This window comes from Pleurodeles waltl, chromosome 12 (genome assembly GCF_031143425.1).
Source record: "Pleurodeles waltl isolate 20211129_DDA chromosome 12, aPleWal1.hap1.20221129, whole genome shotgun sequence".
In the NCBI taxonomy this organism is placed as follows: Eukaryota; Metazoa; Chordata; class Amphibia; order Caudata; family Salamandridae; genus Pleurodeles; species Pleurodeles waltl.
In genome coordinates this window covers 638979517-638998919 of record NC_090451.1, presented here as the reverse complement: position 1 = coordinate 638998919, position 19403 = coordinate 638979517, and the positions used below count along the sequence as shown (strand labels likewise).

At 43.1% G+C, this 19403-nt stretch overlaps 1 protein-coding gene across 2 annotated transcripts in view; it reads right to left on the bottom strand.

Annotated features, from left to right (window-relative positions):
- Window positions 1–3186: 3186 nt before the first annotated feature.
- Window positions 3187–19403, bottom strand: part of DENND4B (DENN domain containing 4B) — a 167109-nt gene continuing 150892 nt past the window's right edge. For both annotated transcript variants that reach the window (XM_069218173.1, XM_069218174.1), the window contains 2 exons: window positions 14777–14841; window positions 3187–7707 (listed from right to left, as the gene is read on the bottom strand). In XM_069218173.1, coding sequence (XP_069074274.1) covers window positions 7562–7707; window positions 14777–14841 — 211 coding nt within the window. In that variant the 3' untranslated portion in view covers window positions 3187–7561. The remainder of the gene's footprint in view (window positions 7708–14776; window positions 14842–19403) is intronic.

The following is a 19403-nucleotide window of genomic DNA, read 5'->3' as shown; positions in this document are numbered from 1 at the left end:
ATACATAATGTTCAACAAAGGTGACATTGTCTTCATAGAGATGATAGGTGAAGGTAAGCATGGTGGCATCAAGGTTGACACTTGATAGGTTTAGGCTGACGATTTTAGCTTCAAAATCAAAGAAGTGAAGGAATAATCTGGAGAGAGAAGAAAGGCTAGAATAATCTGCCAGGAGTAATTTAGGTAGGTTTGAAACATAAGGAATATCCAGAAAGGTAATAATGTCTACGATCTCAACGTGATGTTGAGAGAAAGATCTTGGCTAAACATTAACAATGAAAGTAGAGGGCGAACAATTTGTTAGATAGGTCCTAGAGGAAACGGGGAAAAGAATGGTAGTGGGTAGGTTGGGTGTAGAAGGTGAAGATGTTTTGAGACGGAATAGAGGCAGAGGAGGAGGTTATAGTGAAAAGCACAGGAGCAAAAAAACAGCAGACCGGCATTAGTGTCTTCTTGGAATCAGTGAATAAGATGCCATGTGATCCTCTCTCGGTCTTGTTGCTTCTTTTCTAGGTATCTGCTTAGGCATCCAGCCTAAGGTTCTAGGAAAGTGATAAATACGGTATGTGAAACAAAGCCTACGTGTCCTAATTAGATTTTGGAATGACCAGAGACCCTGTGAGGGCCCTTCAGTATGGGCTCAGGTGTATATCACATGGGCACCTCTGGGATAACCATGGTATTACGACATGTTGGCATTTCAGATCGAGTTCTGGAATAAGGCTTTGGAGGCACCTAGAGTTTAAGCCTATAGAAGAGTATATAGATCATCTGCCTTTTGAGCTGTAACATAGTCAGTGAAGTTCCCATGTGCATACATTCAAAAGAGTTTACTCATAGTTGTAATTTGTTTTTGATTCTCACTAAGATAGGTAACCCCCACCCACCCCACTCCCCAAAAAGAAGAATACCTTGATGCTCCCACCTTCCTTGAAACCAGTGACTTGCAGAAAGGATCTGGAAGTTAATAGTAGGAGTGCTGTTGGTTGTATCAACCTCCTGTCTCCAAAAGTCAGATGTAGCACTGTAGGACATCATCTGGTAGCAGCTTCTGCTTTAGCAGAGGAGTTCCGATGACATCTAAACTGAGTTAATTTTTTTGGCAGCCCAGAGAATTTATTTGGTTTCCTGAAAAACATTTTGACCAAAGTACTCACTTGTTTGGAGGACTACTGCTGTCTTTTACCAGGACAAAAAGTGACTGTTGACCGTGAGATCTGAGAGCCATTTAAGGTTTGATCAAGGAAAGCCATTATTCACAGATAGGCGCCCAGTTTCCTTGACGCAGTCAACAGTCTTTGCATCCTCTCTAGTCTCTAACCTCACAAACAAGTGTGGGAAGTTACTGAAAACAGTAGAATGGAAATGTCAGATTTGAGCCTTGCTTCTCCATGCTAAGATAGCAATAGCACACACTTGTACCTCGTTATTTAGGTGGTTCAGTGTATTAAGTTGACTCTAATAAACTTTTCTCCATTTTCCTGCAGCACTGATCACTGTCCTTTACTTGCTCTGTTGCTCCGTTCTCTTCAACTGATGGTCCCTCGAGGTACGGCGCTGTTTTTTCCCCCATTCAAAGAATTCTATTGCTCCTCTTCCTGGTGGATATCATCTCATTATCTCGATTACCATTCTATATGTATACAGACGACTGACAAACTATGGACTTGCAAAAATGTCATCCTTTCCTCTCTTTTCCTGCACTATGTGTTCTGATCAACACATGTCTGAATGTAAAAAAACAACATTTGAACTGAAGCCATCCAAAACCACCTTTGATATAATTATAATTTGCTATTTAAATAATGAATTCCCCCCCCTTCCATGTGCAGTCTAGCTAGGTCCAGACTTTGGTTTCCTGCAGAACCACAACCTCTCATAGTTGTGGGCATTGCATTTGTTCCTAATTGCTTCTATTAATTAAAACAAATATTTCAGAAGATATTCTTCTTCCTAGCTTCCATCCAGAAAGTTACCATCACCAATGTCAAGCGCACCACCTGTTTCCTCACAAAGTTACTCATATCTCATTTCAGAACGCAGCTGCTTGCTTTCTCACCCACAATGATCCTGAAACCCACGATTGTTGGTCTCCATAGTCTATTGGATGGCTTTCAAATTATAAAATAAATGTGTTTAATACTTTAGCCATCCTTGACTAGGCCTACTACAAGTATCCCCAACTACACCACGTAATGTCACTATACCCCTCTTCATACATATTCTTGATTTTTCTTGTTGTTCCATACACCTAGGGTACCAAGAAAGGTGAGGTGCAGTACTCTGGAACTCACTTTCCTACTTTTTTTTGTTGTTTTTAATTTTTTTTTTTTATATAGTGCGAACTAGACCCAAAGGTATTGCAGAGCTTTAGATGAACACCAATTTCATTACACAATATCACATTTCGTTTTTAGGCAGATTAGGTGATTTGCCGAGAATCACAGAATGTTGAGCTGACGCAGAGACTTGAACCTGGTTCCCCAACTCCAAAGTTGTCAGCTCTGGCTATAATACCACTTCCTCTCTACTGCTACCTCCAGAAGCTGCACCTTGAGAAGCAGTACCTATTCCAGAGACCACATAAGCATACCTCCTCAATCGAAAACCTAATATCTGCTCACCGAACTTTTGTCATCTGTTCAATTTCCCATGGAACATTTCCAGTTCCTTTGCCACTTGCCGTGGCCATCCTGTGGGTTTCCAGAGTGCATGCTGTGCAAAACATAGAATTCATAATATAATTAGTGGCCTCTTACAGGTTTGAGAGTAATATACATGCTTGATTCACAGACTAGGTTATTCGGCCTTTGAGCCATCAGAAGCTGATTACCTATGTACCACTGAGATGGATAATAGAGACACTTGTTATTTAACCACAAAGTTGGAACAAACACTGTGGTTATATTTTATTATCTTTCAATATCCATCAATCCTTGTTGTACCCAGTTTTAATTGTGATTAGTTTTAGGTTTTGTATGCGCCAGACCACAAATCCCTAAGCACTATGATCCATGGTTCTCTTTGTGTCCACGGCTGTGGTGGCCATTTCCTGCTGACGCTTTTGTCATATACATTCTATAGTTTCACCTTTTTATTGTATCATAACATATTTGAAGGGCTTGGGTGCTGATCACACCACATTCCCAATATAATGAAGAGAAATTTACTAGGTCAGAAGAAGAGTGCTGTAAAAGTGAAGAAAACACTTTATTTAACAGTTAATCATTGAAAAGAAAAAAAAACTTTCCCTCTGGACATTGTAAAATATTGCACAGTGTCAGCATGAGGATTATGTAATCTAACATCAAATGTGAAGACTGCAACATACTTGCCTCTGCATATAGCCTAGGCTGATGGGCACAATCTTTTGGAAAGGTTTGCAGCAGCAGCAAAATAAATTCAGAGCAACTAAAAAGGGGGAGCAAGAGGTCCCGTCATAAGCTTTAACATCTTTGCGTTATGAAGACATAGAGCCATTATGGAAGCACTGTTCTTGAAGACTTGCACAACTCACACGAGAAAGAGGTAGATGCTCATGTAGTTAAAGCAGAACACAAAAACTAACCCTGTATTTCAGTATGGTCAAAGGGATCCCAAGCCTAACAAATACATAAAAAAGCCATACTTCCATCATTGTCTGAGTATGATCCAATACAAAAAAAGAGGGATTTGGGGAAAAGTGGCATAAAATTAACTTCTTCATTCACTTCACTAATGCGGTTATACTCTGATACAACATGCATCATGATCACCTACCCTTTGATAAAGGGTCTCTACTGTTTAAAATGATAAAGATAAAGCCAGGGGATGCACGTTTAACAAGAAAAGACAGGTGGAACACAAACAGGGTTCACAGTAGAAAGCTGTTAAGTAATATGTCTGGGACATATGATACTTCTAACAAAGAGGAACGATAAGCAAATGGAGTTGTTCAACAGACTACTACCCACTGCACCAGGTCAAGAGACTTTTCCAATCTGAAATACACACTGCACACCTGTAATTCAACTGCTGATAACATCACATCACAGTGAAGCACAAGCTAAAACAATCTTCAATAAATATATTTAAACTAAAATATATCAAACATATGAACAATGAAAAACATTTTTTATTATTGTCACATAGTTATCACTGCAGTAAAAGGAAGAGAGTAAACACAGCGAAAATAAATAAAATTAGAAACCTTTGGACCATGGTGTTTTGTTGGTGCCTTCAGGCGATATGGACAACAGTTTGAAGATAGCCAACCCAGAATTTTCCAATAGTGGTGTGGAATTAAGATGTTATGCCTAAGCGCTTTGACTGTCGCACACTCTAGAGTTGGTAGTAAGCAACACCAGTAAGGGAATTTGCAACTGTATGTAGGTCTGGTGTTGCCACTATAACCATTGTGTCCTTGAAGAAGGTTTAACCTTCCAATTATTTGTGTTGTCCCCTGAAAGCCATGATGTCTAGTCTGACAAATACAAGCTTGACATATTGCAGTTACTCCTCACATAAAACGTCAGCGATAACTGCACAATCAACAAATTGTGCTCAATTTCACAACGCTCCATAAGGCCACAATAAACAGGTCAATTGAAAGGAAACTTTACCAGTGTTGAAGGAGTCACAATAAACAAACCGACTGGAAGTCATCCTCAAATGGGTCTGCATCACAATACAGCGTTTCAACAACCTCTCTTTGCGATAAAGCCAAGTCATCTTTAATATTGGTGGATACTAAATGAGACTACAATGTACACAACAATGGAAATCCAGATTCAAGACCTTTTTGATAACACCATACACTGACTAATAGTAAAGTGAAAACAGCCACATGTGACATAACCTAACTAATGGAATGGCAGTGGTGACAATGATTAATAGATTGCTGGTTTTACCTTACAGTAAAACTAAAAGACATTAGTTATGTTTCTATCATACACAAACAAAAAATACGGCAGTGAAAAAAACATTAAAAATAACAAATACTGATTAAGTAAACACCATGTTTTCCTTTCAGCACTTCTCCTAGCATACCACAGTGTAGGTCGCAAAATTTCACTACATCAACAGAATGTGGAAAGAGGATGATATGCAACAACAGGACACAAAGATAGTCTTTTGGTTAAGGGCACTAGAACCAGGGCACCTGCCAGCAACGTTTAAAATAATGTCAAGCTTATTAGTTGTACTGCGTTGCACAGAGGGCCGTCCAAAAAGTTCAAAAAAGGATCACAGATCACTTTGCTATTGTGAGATCATAGAATAGGAACTTTCTTGAAAAGTACTTAAACAAATTATTGGTTTCGAAGTGCAAAATTACTAGTGTATATTTTTCTACCTATGTCCATTTGTCTTCTGGAATACCTTAAGCAAACTAGGCTCCAGTGGATCTTCAAACAAAAACCACCTCTGCGTCAAACTCATCAGAAATTGCCATTTCAAATTACCAAATAAAGCAGTAATTTTTTATGTATCACTTCCAAATACTGTCAATTCCACTGAAGAAATGACAGTTCTCTTCTGTACATTTTAGTATCATGCCAGTGGCTATGAATAAATGCAAAGGAGTAGGAGATACACACTACCTTTTATAATGCCTTTTTTGTGGCAGCACAAGCGTAGTTGGCATAAAAAGGGATCCTTGGTAAATAGCTTGACAAGAAACAGGAAGTAACAAATAGACAAGGGAACATAAATGGACAGGCAAGGAACAAATGTTACAGTATTTAACTTGAAGTGACAAGTGAGGACTGTCGGATTCTGTAACAGACTAAATAATTATCTCACTCATATCATGCGACAGGAGGCAACATGCAAGCACTGGGGAATCAGAAGTCAACAGTGTCCGACAGGTGGTAACTATTAGAACATGTGACAGAAGTTAATGACAATCTAACCTGACAGGGAATAACACACAGACAAGTCATATCCTATCCCACCTTACAAGAATTAGCTTATCATACCGTTAGATCATGTCAACACCAGACAGCTAATTACCGGTAGAAAATGTGACATTTAGTAAAACTCAAGTGTTGTTCAACTGTGGCAGAACGGGGAGTGAATGACTGTTACACCATGTCGTAGGGTTGTAGGGAGCAACATGCATGCAAGTATGCGTTTGATCTTTTTGTAGGAAGCAGTAGGCAGGCAAATCATAAATGCTTAGGACTTTTTTCCTCAATGCAGACTTTGAGAAATACAGTATGTGCTGACACACTGCAACAATGGAGGATCAGTGCAAGTACACGTAGACCAGGCTCTTTGTACACACACAAGGACAAATATTCAAAGTTCGATAGTTCAATCACATTTCCATAGACCGAGCCCCCAGATGAACTTCCCTAGTGCATATACACAGTAACCAAAACTCTTAAAGTGACATCCAACAACGCCCAGTTAGATGACATGATTTCAGCCACAGGGTCAGTGGGTGAAAACCATGGCCTTATCAAGTAGTGCAACCTTTAGCTTTCACTGTGCTGCCCGCTTTCTTTATAGTGATCGAAGAGGTTCCCAAATACACAGTGTTACTGTACCCTCAACACTCGCTCACTGTCACCTCTGGCCATCAGTGCCGTAGCCTCTGCCATTAGTTGCCCAAACTGACATGTAGTGCAACAGGTGAATTTTTGAAGCGTCCCATCATCTTTTGTGATCTTTGCATCGTTAATAGATTTCAGTGCATTCACTGGCGTGCTCTAATTTCAGTTCAGTTCACAATCAACTCATACACACAAGACATGGGCCTTCGTAAAGATCAAGGGCATTATTTTCACTGTCTTTTTTGAAAGCCACATAAGTGTTCTACATATATTGTTTGCACTATGTAAAACTGGTTTAATTTTTATTCTTCTCAATTGCAGCAGCCTTCTTCCACACAAAAATGTACATAAACACACACACACAAATATACACACACACACACAGGCGCGCCCCCCATTTCCACCTTTGGCCAGAGCAGCTGTGTTGTTTTTCTCATTTCCTACTGGATGTCAGACACCATAAGCAGCAATCAAAAGTAACCTTGTGAGACGATACAAAATGTCACCTTCCTACCGCACTATGTGGTGTAATGGCAAGCAGGCGGGTTCTCCTCTTTCACCCTACTCTCAGCATACAGCCATTGGCACAGTTTTCCCAGTACACATTCTTGATTACCCAACCGTGCTAGAAGGGTCTTGCTGGTACAGTGCAGTTCGTACAGTAATTACATCTAACTTTCCCTTCACTCCCACAAATGAAATAATCATTTCATGTAGGTGCTTTGGTTCAAAGGGAGGGGACGCCAGTTGGGGGCTCATCACAGATTTGAATGCTGCTTAGATTGAAGGGTGCCAGGCATAGGTGGTCAGCCTCCCTTACTGACGTGCTGCATTCAGGATTCCTTGGTCACTGGGCTGAAACAAATCCTGGTGTTACATTGGTGTTTCCCCCAATGTGGCAGTTTAACATTAGGATGCGGGTCTCTGGGGAGCCGAAGTTTCTCAAGTCTCACACAGAGTCCTGAAATCTCCCCTTTGTTCAGTACCTTAAGCCTAAGGGATTGGAGCTTTCTGAACATTCTGCCTCAACACTCCAGTGTGACCCCAAAGGATTTGCGACAGTCCATGGCCTTAGGGCTTGGAAGCTGTGCCCGGTTCCTCTTCAGCTCCTCCTTCCCAACTGAGCTTCCCAGTTTGCTGTAGGCTGCCTTGTACTTTTTGTCAAATGCCACTGGAAGAAAAAAAGACAATGATTCAAGATTTCAAGATTGCTGCAGAGTGTATACAAATCAATATTGAAACCACCGGGGAAAGTTTTCTAACTCACCATGAGATAAACTAAACAAGGAAAATATTACTTACCCTTTAAGTATCAGTTTTCAGCTTGTAGTACTATAGCTTCACAGACTCAACACACTCTTGCCATGCAGTGTTAGGCATGGATGTTTCCAAGTTTCAGTCTAGGGATATCTTGTGATCTCTCCTCCCAGAAGCCCACAATGCACCAGGACAAAGGCTCCATCTCAGATGGTGGCCCAATTTAACAAAAATGGACAAGTGTAGTAATTGGGTAAGGGAAGCAGGGTAGTAATTGTATACGGATACACTGTGAATGAATACATGAGTTGAGAGAAAAAACATCTGAAGCATGCGTTTGCATCTATGGAGGTGGGATTGCGCATGTGAATCTGTATGTACTGCTATAATGTGCAGAGACTATGAAGCAGTGCACTCCACCTAAGACAGTGGCTAATGAGTCTATGTTTGCAATAAAGTTCTATGTATGGTTTGCATGAGTTGAGCCTCCTGCTGGGTTTGAATATCCGCACAATAATGTAGTAAATGTGGGTTGTGTTGACCAAATAGCAGCCCTACATATACATGCTAATGGTATATTACTTAGAAACGCAACTTAACTCCTTTCTTTCGTCTGGAATGTGTTTTCAGCACAGAATGTTTTTTTTTGCCTTTGTATAAAATATTCAAATGCATTTGTCACAAAACCAGACATAGAAACGGGATTTCCCAAGTGGGTTTTTGTAAATGCAACATAAGGCTGCTTTGTTTTGTAAATGGATTTTCTCCGTCAATGTTACACATTAGGGCTATTTTAACATCTAATATATACAATGTTCTTTCTGCCACGGTCTCTGTGTGTAAACAAGATTGGCAACTCAATTGACTAATTTCCACGAAAAGGAAAAAAACACTGCTGGTATAAAACATGGGTTTGTCCTCAGGCAATTTTGTCCCTATAAACCCGAATGAAAGTGTTTTCTAATGGTAAGTCCTGCAACACATTAACCATCCACAAGGAAGTGACTGCCAAAAGGAATGCTACCTTCCAAAAGTATAGTGACTCAAAAGGAGGCCCCATGAGTCTAGTGAGCACAACATCAAGGTCCCATGTGAGAAAGGGTGGCATTCTCAGAGGAAGTACACTTTTAAGTCCCGCTATAAATACACTGATGACTGGAATCTGAAACAGAGAAGTGTGTTATCTGTTTTGTATATAAACAACTACTGCTGCTAAATGTGAGTGAATAGATGTACATATTAACCCTACCTTCTGAAGGTGCAATAACTATGATATCTTACACCGATGCCTTTCACAGCTCTGATTCTTTGTGCAGTAATAAACATCAAATAAATAGGAACTACAAAAAACTCAATGACTGCAAGCATCAAATCATTAATTTCAACTGCTTGATGTTTGATTGCCTCAGCTGGCCTTGGTGTTGAGTAAGAAGGCCTGCCTGAATGAGTAACTCTTCGTGCTGGTGGACAGACATTTCCAGAACACTAAATACCAGAACAGTCTTGCCCACAGCACGCACTGGTGGTACTTGAATAAGAGTCATCAACTTCTGCTTGAGTTTCCACACTGCATGTGGTAGGAAAGACTGAGGTGCTGATGGTGCTGGTAGCCTGAACGCTGCAGTGGTGTGGCAATTTTCACCCTGCCATGCACCTGATATTGAAATCTATTCTTAGTAGTTTTCATCTACAGTGATCCATGGCCTTTACAATATCTGGCATTAAGAGCTTCTCAAACATTTTGTCCACCTGACGCCCAAAAAGGGGTTCATCACTGAATTGATGTAGGAGACTGGCCTGGTTTGTAATGGGTACCTATGGTACTTACACCTTATACCAAGTCCACCTTTCCCTTATTAGTGAAATGTAGGCAGTGCTAGAAGTCAGGCTCTCTAGAGGTAGCTGTAGCAGAGCAGCCAAGGCTTATCTCGGAGACATGTAAAGCTCATGCAATACCACTGTAGTCACACAGTACTCACACACATGAAAAAAAATACTCAGTGTTACAAAAATAAAGGTACTTTATTTTGGTGACACAAATGCCAAAAATATCATAGAGACTATATTCCCTTAGGAGGTAAGTAATACACAAATTATATACACTAGTATGGAGAAACAGTCATAAAACAGTTAAAAAACAGTGCAATTAGTGAAAATCACAACACTTAGAAATGGGCCTAGGGAGAACACAAACCATAAACTAAGTAAGTGGAATGCAAATGTCACGCTTCCCACCTAGGTAAGTGTAGTGTGTAGAGGGGCGCTGGGAGTATTAGAAAACACCAAAGGTAAATCAGCAGTAAATCACACTAACTTTCCTAGAACACACAAGAACACGAGAAAGAAGATTATGCAAAAATCAGAAGAGACTGACGAGACGAACAATGGATTCCTGAACCTGAAGACCTCTGGAAGAAGGGGACCAAGTCCAAAAAGCACAGAAGAGACCAGGGCGAACAGGAACCCCTGCTAACCCGGATGAAGGTGCAAAACAAGAACCACTAGTGAAACACAAGTCAGTACTGCACCCAAAAAGACGAATGCGGGTTCCTGGTTGGTGCAGATGATGTCCCACACCGGATAGAAGATTGCAGTCTGGTTTGCATCGCTGGATTCCGCCAACAAGCATTGGCACACTCAAAGCTTGCGGTTAGCGGAAAATGGCGCTGCTCGGGACCAGGAGGGACCTGGTGGACTCTACCCAGGAGGGGGAGTCAGAGGGGACTCTCAGCAACTCAGAGAGCCCACAGAAAACCAGGCAGTGCGCACAGGAGTCCCACAGCATGGGGACAAAAAGGTGCAAAAGGAGGCCCATGCAGCACTACAACAAAGGATCCTACACCGCCAGAGAATCACTCAGGAAGCTGTGCGTCGCAGGACAGAGTGCTGGGGGCCGAGCAGCACGGTGCACGAAGAACTTTGTGGAAGGATGCCAACAAGCCTTGGCAACTGCAAATCATGTGGTGTGCAAAGGGGGTAGTGTCTTGCGTTGGGAGGCAAGCTCTTACCTCCACCAAAGTTGGACTGTAGGATGTCAGGACCATCGGGACTACTTCAGTCCACCACCCGTGATGCAGGATCCACACAACTTGTCAGGAGAGGGGACCCACGCAGCTGGTCGTCATTGCAGAGAGGTGCCTGCTGTAGCAGGGGATTGACTTCTTCACTCCAAGGGAGATTGCTTAATTCTTCTGGTACAGGCTGAAGACAGGCTGTCCTCTGAGGATGCACGACCGGGAAACAGTTGCAATTGCTGGCAGGAGCTGAAGATACAATGTTGCAGAAGTCATCTTTGCTTCTTTGTTGAGTTCCTGGAGGGTTCAGATGTAGTTTCTTTGGTGAGAAGGTGAAGTAAAGGATGCAGAGAATTCCTGTTGGAGTCTTGCAATCCGAATCTGAAGACCCACCCAAGAGAGAGACCCTAAATAGCCCTGAAAGGGGGATTGGTCAGCTAAACAGGTACGCACCTATCAGGGGAAGGCTCTGACGTCACCTGCTGGCACTGGCCATTCAGATGCTCCCAGAGTTCCCTGCCAACTTGGAATCCAAGATGGGAAAACCCAGGGACCCTTTGGAGGCGCTCTGAGTACCACCCCTGGGGAGGTGATGGACAGGGGAGTGGTCACTCCCCTTTCCTTCGTCCAGTTTCGTGCCAGAGCAGGGACTGGGGGTCCCTGGACCAGTGTAGAAAGCATTATACGAGGAGGGCACCAAATGTGCCCTTCAAAGCATTTCCAGTGGCCTGGGGATGCTACCCCTCCCAAGCTTGTAACACCGATTTCCAAAGGGAGAGAGTGTAACACCCCTCTCCCAAAGGAAATCCTTTGTTCTGCCTTCCTGGGCTTGAGCTGCTCAAGCAACAGGAGGGCAGAAACCTCCGAAGGCTGGAATGGCAATACTGGGGGTCCTCTAAGGAGACCCCAGAGTGCATGTAATCATACAACCAATGCTTGCAAAAGCATTGGGGTATGAGTCCAACATGTTTGATACCAACCTTGCCTATGTTCGGAGTTACCATTATGTAGCTGGACATAAGTAGTGACCTATGTCCAGTACATGCGTAAAATGGCATCTCCGCACTCACGAAAGTGGGTTGCGCCTCATTTTTCAGCCACCGTTCAGGTGGTGCGTCGAAAATATCTGTGCGTGGATTTCAGTCCTTGTTCTGCCAACTTCACCTTTCAAGGGCCCAGGGACTGGATGGGGCACCACTTGGCAGGGCAGGAGTCTCAGCAGAGTGCCCAGGTTCTGGCAGAGGAAGTCTTTGATGGCCATGAGACTTCAAAACAGGAGGTAAGTTCAGCCCTTGGAGATTCTTCTCAAGCAGGAATACATAACAAAGTCCTGTCTTTGTCCACTTTCACAGACAGAATAAGCAACTGCAGAAAAGCCCAACAAAGCATAGTAACAGGCAGGGGCAACCCTTCTCCTCAGCTCTTAAGCTCTTCTCCTTGAAAGAGGTTCCTTTTGAATCCAGAAGTGATCTAAAGTCTGGGGTTTTGGGTCAAATACTTATACCTCTTTCTGCCTTTGAAGTAGGCAAACTTCAAAGGAAAGTCTCTATTGTTCACAAGATCCTGCCTTGCCCAGGCCTGGCCCCAGACACACACCAGGTAGTTGGAGACTGCATTGTATGAGGGCAGGCACAGCCCATTCAGGTGTAAGTGACCACTCTTCCCTCCACTCCAGCTTAGATGGCTCGTCGGGATATGCAGGCTACACCCCAGCTCCCTTTGTGTCACTGTTTAGAGGAGATTCACAAACAGCCCAACTGTCAGTCTGACCCAGACAGGGAATACACAAACAGGCAGAGTCACAAACTGGTTAAAGCAAAAAAATGCCTACTTTCTAAAAGTGGCATTTTCAAATTAACAATCTAAAAACCAACTTCCCTACAGATGTATTTTTAAATTGTGAGTTCAAAGACCCCAAAGTCCATATTTCTATCTGCTCTCATGGAAATTGCACTTAAAGAATATTTGAAGGCAGCCCCCATGTTAACCTATGAGAGAGACAGGCCTTGCAACAGTGAAAACCACATTTGGCCATATTTCACTGTAAGGACATGTAAAACACACCAGTCCATCTCCCATCTTTAACATACACTGCACCCTGCCGGTGGGGCTACCTAGGGCCTACCTCAGAGGTGCCCTACATGTATTAAAAGTGAAGATTTGGACCTGGCAAGTGGATACACTTGCCAAGTTGAATTGGTAGTTTAAAACTGCGTACACAGACACTGCAGTGGTAGGTCTGGGCCATGTTTACAGGGCTACTAATATGGGTGGCACAACCAGTGCTGCAGGCCCAATAGTAGCATTTGATTTACAGGCCCTGGGCACCTCTAGTGCAGTTTACTAGGGACTTACTAGTAAATCAAATGTTCCAATCATGGAAAAGCCAATTACACCTACATTGTAAACAGGAGCACTTGCACTTTAGCAATGGTCAGCAGTGGTAAAGTGCTGAGAGTACCAAAAACAGAGTCTAGCACACAGTCAAAACGTGAAAAGCAGAGGCAAAAGAGACAGTGGAGACCACGCCAAGGATGCCAGGTCTAACAAACTCAAGGGGTTCTGTTGCTGCATCCTACAGTGTTCCCAGAAATGGTCCTACCTACAATGGTTGGTCTTTTTATTTCTGAAAGCTATACAGGTTTTACAGGTTTCTTCATGGCCTCTAGGTAGACAGAGGTCAAACACACATACTTCTTATAACTGGAATTACAATAGGGCAGACGGGAAGGGCGTGCTCTTCATCATGTACCCCCAAAGGGTAATTCTAGTATGAGCAGTAGCTATATTGATCACAGTGGTCCAGATGCAGACAGGCAGGATCTATTTAGCCAGAGCTTGCACAGCAGCTCTAATTTGATATTTTTCATGCAAAACATAGGATTTTGGGGATTTTAGGAAGACAAATGCCTTTCAAGCCCATCCGCTCCTTTTCACTGAAATTTCAACTGAACACATTGCAGAGGGGGTGAAAGCATACCTCCAATACAGCTCTCTGCTTCAAGGAACGTGGATAAGATGCTCACGTACCCTGCTCCATCATATATATATTTTTTGTTTTACTAACTCTTAGTTAAAATACCCGGAGTACTGGTTATAAAAAAATCAGGGAAAGCTATTTTGTATATTACACACAAATCGGTATCAAATAATAGTATATTCCTTAGTCAACCATAACTGCGTGTAGATATTTTAATTGGAAAAAGGCGCACATCACGACGTAGCTTTGGCTCAGTACCCTTGAATTATATTGGACGCAGCACTTGCATTACCTTGCAGCTGCCTCTCACCTCAAACCAGAGGTAAACCCATTGAGATACCAGCTTCCACTTTTGAAAGTTTCATGGTTGAAAACCAAAATGTTGTTTTTCTTCAGGTTAACTTATCATTGTTTGCAATTTTTGAATGCTCTAGCGCGTAAATGGTCCACTGAAGAATCACCCCAGAGCAATCCATTAGCACTGTATCATTTGCATTTTGGAACACAGGTACAGAGCCTAGCCATGGTTAATACTGTCAGCAGTATGGAGATTAAATAACAAGGGTCAGTCCTAAGCTACACACTTATTGAAGTCCCCAAGCAGAAGAAGGGTGCAGTTCCCTAGCTTGATTCTAACTCACGTGTCCATCTACTTATTGAGATGAATGTCAGCTATGCGCAGATGCCAGCGCAGCTCTATCTAGTAGCAAACACACATTACTTGTTTGGCAAATATGCTTTTTTTTTTTCACACTTCAACTTCTCTAAAAAATACCTATTCTCACTGCTATCATGAATTAACAGTACAAAATAACACGGGGTACAGACCAAAAAGTTTCTACTCAGTTGTACAAAGCGAATGCTTGATCATTGCGTAGAGTCACCAGAGCAAGGCATATGTTATTTGCGATTTCAAACTCAGGATCTCATAATTATCCGCTATAGCTTCCAACCTTCTTGTTTTCTCTCCATCGCACATTGCCTCTTACCAATGTCTGTGTGTTCCTTCCCCAGGGCGGCCAATGTCAGGAAGAGAATCTCTCGGTAAATACTCCTGAGGGCAAAAGAAGAGGGCAGAGATGAGCAAACATCTGAGTATTCAGCAACTTCTGTCCTTTTAAAAACAGTTACTGCCTGAAGCCACCATATGCTCCAGCACTGGACCACCATTGCAAACTGTCCAATGGTAGAAATTAATTCGATAAAGAAGGGACAACAGCAAAATCAGCTGGCAGCTTTGGCCTACAAAGCCATCAAGGTCATTTCTCCACTGCAGTAACTGGAATAGAGGAACTCACTCTTTTGGGCAACAACTTCACAAATACTACGTCAATGATACTCTATTGTGCTCATCTGCTCCATGAGAGCCAGCAGCAAGAAAGACCAAGTAGTGAACCAGTTGATAACAGACAAAGGGAATGGTCCACCATAATATCAGTCAGTGGGACTGATGGCCTTAAAAGGCAGAGACATAGTGACACACTAAAAGACAAGGACAACCACCAAGAATGAGATGAATAATGATGGCAGCTAAAGGAGGAAGTAGCAAAACAGAATAAACGTATGTCATGAATACAATTAGGGTAAAAAAGGCAGGAAAAAACAGTGATGAGGAAGGCAGACAGTAAGTGACACATTAAATGGAGCAGACGACATAAGAAGGGTAAACTGTATAAAAAAAATAAAATAAAAAAAAAAGCATGTTAGGGTCCACAAACACTTCAGTCATATCAATGTTAACCAGCAGGAGGAGCAGCCATTATTTTGGAGGGTTTTTGTTGTGGCTTTTAGTTTTCAACCATTTTTATTAACTTTTATAATACCGCCGGCAAGCTTTAAAACATATAACATTCTTAACAGGCCCCTTTTCCATCCTCCAAACATCTGACACCCCAGCCCACTTTACGCTACTGCTGCGTAATGTAGGATGTGTAGGACACTCAACCTCCTAATTTAAGCTTCTAGGAAGTCTGGGGCAATAAACTAGCACTGGTTTCCTGACATTTGAAGAATGACCCCTTTGGTGTTGTAAAGATGACTGCCACATAAACGTTTCCAAAGAGATTCATTGCCTAAAATAAAATGAACAGGAAAGAGCCCACTCGCAACTAGTCCTTTGTCGTAGCCTCCGAAGCATGTACCTCAGACACTCAACTCACTTAGTTCTAGACTTCAGAAGGCCAACAAAAGGTATGCATAGCAGGGCAAGGCAACGAGAGCAGAGAAACCTTTCTATCAGTATTACAGGAATCATAAAATGCAGCATATAAAATATGGGATTACTGCACTGTCTTACAATCGAAATAGAAGGGCACCTAGCACTAGTGTGTGTCAACTTCTTCTATAAAAGCCACTCTAGCCTTTCTAGCCCTACTGCCATAGTGGGGCAAATGCTGACGCCCAAAGTGCTTATATGCTCACTTAGCTTCAAGTAACCTATGAGAAAGCATGTCCACATTTTGCAAATATATGGGCGTAATCACTACGAAGGGTTCAGCACAATAATATTACATCATGCATTTTACTAGATCTGAGCATGTTGGCAGTTGTATTGTATGTCAGACTATCTATCAGAAACCTGCTAGCTTTGTGATGGACCAAATTATAGTAGGAGGTATGCTATGACCCCACAGCCCCTCTTAACAATTGTTCTAAAAACTGTGTATACATTGAGAGTATGGTTTGGCACTCTGATGCATAAACTCAGGAGATATTGGCTTTAATTGGCATTTTGCTCCATTGTTCGTCGCCAAGCTTTATTCCAAAGTTGTTTTCTCATGCATATTGGAAGGTCATCCAGTGTAGTGGTCTAGATTTAGATGAGAATTTTAAATGCAGGGTGTAGAAGGCTGGCCCCTTGTTGCAGTACCCCCTACTTTTTGCATGATATTTGATGCTAACTTGACAGTGTGTGTGCTGGGATCCTGATAACCAGGCCCCAGCATCTGTGTTCTCTCCCTAAACTGTACCACTGCTTCCACAATTGGCACACAGTTAAGTCATTTGTAAAAGGTACCACTCCTGTGGCCAGGGAAGGTCTCTAAGGGCTCCAGCATGTATTGTGCCACCCTAAGGGACCCCTCACCATACACATGCACACTGCCATTACAGATTGTGAGTGTTGGTGAGGAGAAAAAGGTAAAGTCAACACGGCATCCCTCTCTGGGTGCCATGCCCACAAACCACTGCCTGTGGCATAGGTAAGTCACCCCTCTAGCAGGCCTTACAGCCCTAATGCAGGGTGTACTATACCTCAGGGGAGGGCATAGCTGCATGAGAAATATGTCCCTACGGTGTCTAGGTCAATTCTTAGATCCTGTAAGTGCAGTGTAGCCATATTTAGTACATGGGTTGGGGGTCTGTCATTATGAACTCCCCACCTCCATAATGGCTTCACTGAATGCTGGGATGTTTAGTATCAAACTTCTCATCTCAATAAACTCGCACTGATGCCGGTGTTGAGTTTATTGAAAAATGCATTGAGGGCATCTTAGAGATGCCCCCTGAAATTCACCCAACTCTCTAGTGTGAGGCTGACTGGACTATGCCAGCCTGCCACTACCAGACAAGTTTATGACCCAATGTGGTGAGAAAATTTGGGCTCTCAGGAGTCAGGGACAAAACCTGCTCTGGGTGGAGGTGCTTTGCACCCCCTTTTGCAGGAACAGCAACACTTGGTGGTGAGGCTTAAAGGCTCTTGCCTTTTCTTCTGCTGCCTCAGGGCACTCCAGCTAGTGGAGATGTCCATTCCCCCGGACCAAGCCCCACTTTTGGCGGCAGGTCTGGTAGGAAAATTAGTCAACACTAAGAGGAGTGTCCACTTCAGCTCAGACCACCCCTTGGGTGCCCAGAGCTGAGGTTAACCCTTCCTGGCAAAATCCTCCATCTTGTTTTGGAGGACGATAGCCAAAAGGGTTAGAAATGTGCCCCCCCCTCCAAAGGCACTGGGCACAGGAAGGGTGTATCTTCCCTCTGGCCTCTGTAATGCCCCCTAAATCTAGTATTTATGGGCTCCCCTGAAACTTGCTCCCCAGATTCCTGTTGACCTGAAAGAAGGAGGACTGAAGAGCTGCTCCAGCAGAGAAGACTCCAGATGACAACTGACGTGGCCCCAGCTATACCGGCCTGTCTGCAGCTTCAAAGACTCCTGCTACAAAAAGGCAACGCATCCTGCAGGACCAACAACCTCTACAAATCCTTAGAGGACTGCCTGCCTACACAAAGACCAAGATCTCCCAAGGACAGTGGCCCTGTCCACAAAGAAACCTCCAAGAAGGACTACGGGCCTCCCTGGATCCGCGAGTTCTGCCCATCTCCGCCCGACGTTCACGGTCCGAGTCCAGGTGGCCCACCGGTCCAGAGAACGTCCCCATGTGGTTCAGACTTCGAATCCACCCTAGGTTGACCCCCCCTGACCAAAATGATGAGCTGCAGCCTAAATCCAGAGGCCCCTGCTGACCGCGACCGGCTTCGTTGAAGATTTACTGATGCCTAACGGTACCCTACAACCGCAGCCCCCTGTCCTTGGGGAACCCAACCAACAGTCCAGCAACATCCAGTGGGCTATTTACTTACCTGTCCTCCATTGAAAAGCATTGGGTGACCGACGCTGTATTTGCACTCTGTACCTGGCTGCCCCAGTGCCGCTGAGTGTGTGTGTTTTGCCCTGAAGTTGCGGGTACCTGCAAGCTGTTTCTTTCTAAGTGCCCCCTGTCTCCATAGGATTCTATTGGGCGTCCAACACAAACTTTGACCTCTGCACCTGGCCGACCCAGTGTTGCTGGTGGTGCACTCTTAGTGTTTTCCTAAACCTTGACCTTTGGACACCTTAACCCACGAAGACTGGGAACGTACGTGGAGTACTGATCTACAAACTGTGTTGTTACTTATTCTCCCCTAGGATTACATTGCTTTCAATGAGAAATTTTGCTATTGAACAGTATTGCTTAACTGAAATCGGTTTTTACTGTTAATTACAAACAAAAGTGCATTTGATACTTGAAAGTGATACATTCTTGAAACTGTACTTACCTGCAACAAAGATCCGTTTGGTTCTAGAAATAAAGTAACAAAGTATATTTTTTGATACATAAATATTGGCCTGGAGTTAGTAATGGAGTGAGTGCCTCATTACTTGACTGTGTGTACAACAAATGCTTAGAACTACCTTGTGATAAGCCTAACTGCTTGACCACACTACCACAAAAGAGAGCATTAGTATTATCTATTTTAGCCTTTGGGGATCCACTGGATATATTACTTTGGTATAGTATATACAGACCCAGCTTCCTACACATTGTACAATTAGGTTACCACCTTTCCAAGAAAAAAAATACCGGGCATTTGATTTTGTGTTAAAAGTCTGCAAAGGTCCACACTTTAAACACAATTTTATGTATTCATTTGTATCTTGGAGAAACTGAGTTGGAAGGCAGAAGTGATGCAAGCAAACAGAGCGGATAACCTACATGCCACACTCTGTCCGCTCTAGGCTGTCCTGTGATCTGGGTTTCCTCAGGCTCTAACCCACGCACTGCAACTGCGACCAGCAAGCCACAATCAAACAGCAAAAGTTGCAGGTGGTCGTGGGACTTTAGCTATTGGAGACCTTGAGTC